The sequence below is a fragment of the Myotis brandtii genome, unplaced genomic scaffold (genome assembly GCF_000412655.1).
Source record: "Myotis brandtii unplaced genomic scaffold, ASM41265v1 scaffold144, whole genome shotgun sequence".
In the NCBI taxonomy this organism is placed as follows: Eukaryota; Metazoa; Chordata; class Mammalia; order Chiroptera; family Vespertilionidae; genus Myotis; species Myotis brandtii.
In genome coordinates, this window is record NW_005355159.1 from 2,393,495 (window position 1) to 2,398,521 (window position 5,027).

Sequence of the window (5,027 nt, forward strand, 5' to 3'; positions counted from 1 at the left end):
CGGGTCGGACCCGGCGGGCCCGGGGTGGCGGTCCTGTCCCGACTTGGCACCGCAGGGGTGTTTCTATTGGAGACGGTTACTCAGTGGGGCCGAGGAGAACCGGGTGAACCTGACCATATGTTTCCCGGTGGCCGGAGAGCCGCGTTCCGGGACCGGGGGACGCAAACGTCATGAAAAGTACCGATGAGGGTTAGCGAGCTCCACCGAGCAACACCCGGGGCGTGGCCTCTGCCGATCGGACTGCTTTTGCGTGTACTTTTCGCGTATGGTCGCATCTGCCGGCGCTGTGGTTTCATTCCGGTAGTAATCTTGTGCTTTTTTATTCAGTTGGCTCGAGATTTACTACACCCGTCCTTGGAAGAGGAAAAGAAAAAACATAAAAAGAAACGGCTAGTTCAAAGTCCAAATTCTTATTTTATGGATGTAAAATGTCCAGGTAAAGTTTCAAACTTAATTCTTTCCTAATGAAAATTCCTATGGGGATTGCTAGTGTGGCGTGTGTATTTGGTACCTTAGGACCCTCTGGTGAGGAGAAGTGGGGTTACAGAACTGGGTGTTTTCATCATAAACGTATTCAGACCACGATAGAAACATTTCGGGGTGGGGGTCGGTCGGGGATGAGGGGTGAAGATGGGCCTCCCAAGGGAATATGACATTTGATGTACTAAGTCTTCAAGCTGATGAGATGATGAGCTGCTTTTTCATGATGCGATGAAAAGTATGTTGATTCTTGAGGGTGAAGCTGTGCTGCCCAGTGTGGCGGTGCGGTCATTAGCTGTATGTGTGGCTACTGAACACTTGAAATGTGGCTAGTGAAAATGAAAATATTCTATAAGTGCAAAACACACACCAGATTTTGACGGTGTAGCTTCCCTCCCGCCATGTATTGGTTACATGTTGAGATGATAATATTTAACAAGTTTGTGGCTACTGGACAAGTTTGTTGCATATGTGGCTTGCTATTGCACAGCACTAGAGTACTTCATCTTTCACAAGGTCTTTACTAGAGTTACGTTGGACAAGTGCTGTGTATTCTTCTGCTTTTCACTTTTAACTGCCCTTTTTCCAGGTTGCTACAAGATCACCACGGTTTTCAGCCACGCTCAGACGGTGGTTCTGTGTGTAGGTTGCTCAACAGTGTTGTGCCAGCCGACAGGAGGAAAGGCTCGACTCACGGAAGGTATATAGCACTTGGCATTTTCTAACCGTGATGAGATTTCATGATTGTAAATGTCTGTCTTTACTAAAAGCCAATTTAAAAGAAACCTTAAATTCGTGATTACCAAAATAATTTTGTCTTTTCATTGTGTATCTTTTAGTAAAGAGTGTCCTGTTCAATTTGACCTTGCAAAGAACTTCTTTGAATATTATTTTTTTTTAGGATGGAACACTTTACTTTGCTGTATTTAATCACTTCGTTTGCCTAACTTGGGATATTAAACATAAATCAGAATGGAGCAAAAGAAGAGTATACAATAGGACATGGTTTTTTTAAAAAACAGGATTTAAAAACTTCTCTTGTAGCCCTAGCCTGTTTGGCTCAGTGGATAGAGTGTGGGCCCATGGACTGATTTCTCTTGTAAATATTTTGTTTCATATGTATATGGTACATAAGACTTAAGACAGTTTTTATCATTGCTAGTTAAGTAACAGATAATATATAAATTTAAATGCTATCTCTGAGTAACTACTTAATGGTTAATATAAAAAATTGAATTTTAATCCTTTTTCATTTTCGTGCAGTAAGAAAAAAATAATTCCGTATATAGTTTTCCATGGTACAACTTGTAGATTTAGAATTCTATATGATACTTGAAATTTGCTTGTGATATTTTGGGGAGCTGTGAATTCTATGTTGTTCTCACTGGGAGAGTTATAAGTGGATTGGCAACAAATTCAAGATCTATTTGATATGATCTGGTAAGATATAAGTATGAAGTCAACATACTTGCAAGATTTCCAAAACCTTTAAATCATGCCAATATTAAAGTTTTAACTAACAAATTCAGGCTCCTGGTCTTAAATAGACTCCATTATAGCATTTGAGAAACAGGAGTGACAGTTATAGTCACATTAGAGTAAATTCAAATATAAATGATTTATTATAGCAAATTTCTGGTACGAAAGAATAAATAACCTAAATATGAATATTAATGTAATATCCCTAAAATATAAGCTTTTACTTGTGTTTTTTTGCCATTAAAACTATACCAAAGGAAAACAAACAAAAAAACTATACCAAGGATAGAATTAGACTTGTGTTTAATATGCTTTTGTAATTCTATTGCAGGATGTTCATTTAGAAGAAAGCAACACTAATGATCCACACAGCTTCCTGAATTTGGGTTATATCACAAAAAGCCTTATCAGTTTAGTAATTCTAGTTAATCTACCAGGATAATGTAATTACATTTAATTTTGTAAGTATACAACAATGATCTCCTATTTTAGTGTCAATTTTTCAATAAAGTTTTGATTATGGGAAAATTCCCCCTTTTTGCCTTTTTTTTCAAAGTATGTGTGCATGCTATACGTTAATATATACTTTGTTAATTTGGTTTAAATGAATGGAGCTAAATAATTACAGATGGAAAAAAATCCATTATTTGTTAATTCTAAATATAGTTTTGCTATTATAACCATGGAAATGCATTTTAGAAGTACATGTTTAATGTAACAATCACAGTGTAATGCCTTGGATTTATGTGGTCCTAATACACAGCATAATTAGGACTGTGTTGGGGGTCTGAGTTATAGGAAACTCCTTTTGGGATAGAAAATGTGAGGAGGGCCCTAACCTGTTTGGCTCAGTGGATAGAGCGTCGGCCTGCGGACTGAAGGGTCCCAGGTTCGATTCCGGTCAAGGGCATGTACCTTGGTTGCGGGCATATCCCCAGTGGGGGGTGTGCAGGAGGCAGCTGATCGATGTTTCTCTCTCATCAATGTTTCTAACTATCCTTCTCCTTTCCTCTCTGTAAAAAATCAATAAAATATATTTTTAAAAAAAGGTGAGGAGGAATCAGAAGCATCATGACTTACCCTAGGACAGTGATGGCGAACCTGTGACACGCGTGTCAGAGGTGACACGCAAACTCATTTTTTTGGTTGATTTTTCTTTGTTAAATGGCATTTAAATATATAAAATAAATATCAAAAATATAAGTCTTTGTTTTACTATGGTTGCAAATATCAAAAAATTTCTATATGTGACATGGCACCAGAGTTAAGTTAGGGTTTTTCAAAATGCTGACATGCCGAGCTCAAAAGGTTCGCCATCACTGCCCTAGGATGTGTGACGGGAGATGGTAGAAGGTATTGAATTCTCTGGTCTAGACAGATAAGCACTCCCGACTACACATGTGTTGAGTGGCTCTGATGTCTCATTGTCATTTTTACAGTTTATGAAATGGTCTGTGGAGCTAGGAATTGGAGTGTATCTTTCCTTCTCTAGCCACAGTACGACTCCTCATTGGACTGGGAAGATAACTGTTTCTATTTTGTTACCTTTAAGGCAGGCACTTAGGTATTTCCTATCAAAACCTTGAAAATATCTGTAATTCAAAAATTACTTCTGCAGTAATCTGCTTACATACATCAAATGCAGATGAAGGAAGAAATTTTTAAAAATTAAAAATTTCTTTAACCCCCTCTCAATAAGAGGCATATACCCCCAATTGGAGAGATGGATCCTTCAGTATGATTCATATATCATACTGAAAAACTATGGAAAGTTTGGGGTGCATTTAAAAAATGGAAAAGTAGATAACCCAGAGGTTCCCATACTTTCTTGGTTTATGTGTGTGTGTGTGTGTGTGTGTGTGTTTGTATTCTTAAGTCCATGAATGTCTTTTTAATTTTCTTATTTCACATTTTAATCCTCAGCTATTTATTGAAATATCAACCTGTTGCCTCCCATATGTGCCCTCCCTGGGGATCAAACCCGCAACCTAGGTATGTGCCCTGACTGGAATTGAACCCATGACTTTTTGGTATATGGGACGACGCTCCAACCAATTGAGCCACCTGGCCAGGGCACTTATTTCCCACTTTATATATCATGTTATGTATTTAACAGAGGAGATGCATAAAAACATGACTCTACTATGTCATCCTTCATATTAATTTGTATATTAATGTAAAAGGTGTCATTTTTTTATTTGCAGCCAGATTTACTAATTAAAAATCCCAATATATATTTATTTTTGTGCCTTTTATTGAATCTGTAAATTATTTGAGACTTTTTCTTTCTTATGGGAAGGCAAGATAATGGTAAAACAATTTTTAGAGTCGGGTATACCTGGGTTTGAAACAAGTTCAAATGGTCAATGGTTGTGTGATCTTAAGCAAAAGGAGGTTATTAATTTCTACTTAATAGGGTTGTTTTGAAGATAAAAATGAGACAACATATATAGAATGCCTAGCACAATGCCTGACACAGAGTGCTGTTAATAGACTTTAGCCTGGTCAGAGTGGCTCAGTTGGCTGAGTGTTGTCCCATGCACCCAAAGGTTGCAGTACCGATTCCTGCTCAGGGCACATACCTAGGTTGCTGGTTCAATCCCTGGAGGCAGCTGATTGGTCCTTCTCATGTGGATGCTTCTCTCTCCTTCTCTCTAAGCATGTCCTTGGGTGAGGATTACCTTTTTTTTTAAGTGTTTATTTAAATAAAAGGATCTTATCTATTCAAGTACTCTCAAGTTCTACTTTTTCGCCCAAATTATTTACACACCTGTTATCACACCAGAGTATAGTTGTGTTAACTATTGCTGCAAAGCAAGACACCCCAAATTGTAGTGGCTTAAAATAATGATGATTTATTATTTCTCATGATTCTGTGGGTTGGACTCACTCATGCGGCTGCAGTCAGCTGGAGGCTCAACTGGTTTGGAAGGTCCAAAATGGCTTCAGTCACATGGCTGGCAGCTGGTGCTGGCTGGCAGCTGGGGCATCTCAGTTCTCCACGTGGCCTCCCTGTTCCAGGAAGCTATTAGAGCTTCTGTATTCCAGGGCAGCCCTGGGGCAGTGTT

The 5,027-nt window shown here is 38.6% G+C and overlaps 1 protein-coding gene across 1 annotated transcript; it reads left to right on the forward strand.

The window, feature by feature from the left end:
• Positions 1 to 10: 10 nt before the first annotated feature.
• Positions 11 to 2,490, forward strand: RPS27L (ribosomal protein S27-like). Its single transcript, XM_005861095.2, has 4 exons — positions 11 to 189; positions 328 to 436; positions 1,070 to 1,180; positions 2,291 to 2,490. The coding sequence occupies exons 1-4, from the start codon at positions 184 to 186 to the stop codon at positions 2,317 to 2,319; spliced, it is 255 nt and encodes an 84-aa protein (XP_005861157.1). The 5' UTR covers positions 11 to 183; the 3' UTR covers positions 2,320 to 2,490.
• Positions 2,491 to 5,027: the final 2,537 nt, after the last annotated feature.

Bases quoted from the DNA above. Each gene is read 5' to 3' on its own strand.
- RPS27L (XM_005861095.2), top strand. The intron at 437-1,069 runs GTAAAGTTTCAA...CCCTTTTTCCAG, and splicing joins TATGGATGTAAAATGTCCAG to GTTGCTACAAGATCACCACG. The intron at 1,181-2,290 runs GTATATAGCACT...ATTCTATTGCAG, and splicing joins AAAGGCTCGACTCACGGAAG to GATGTTCATTTAGAAGAAAG.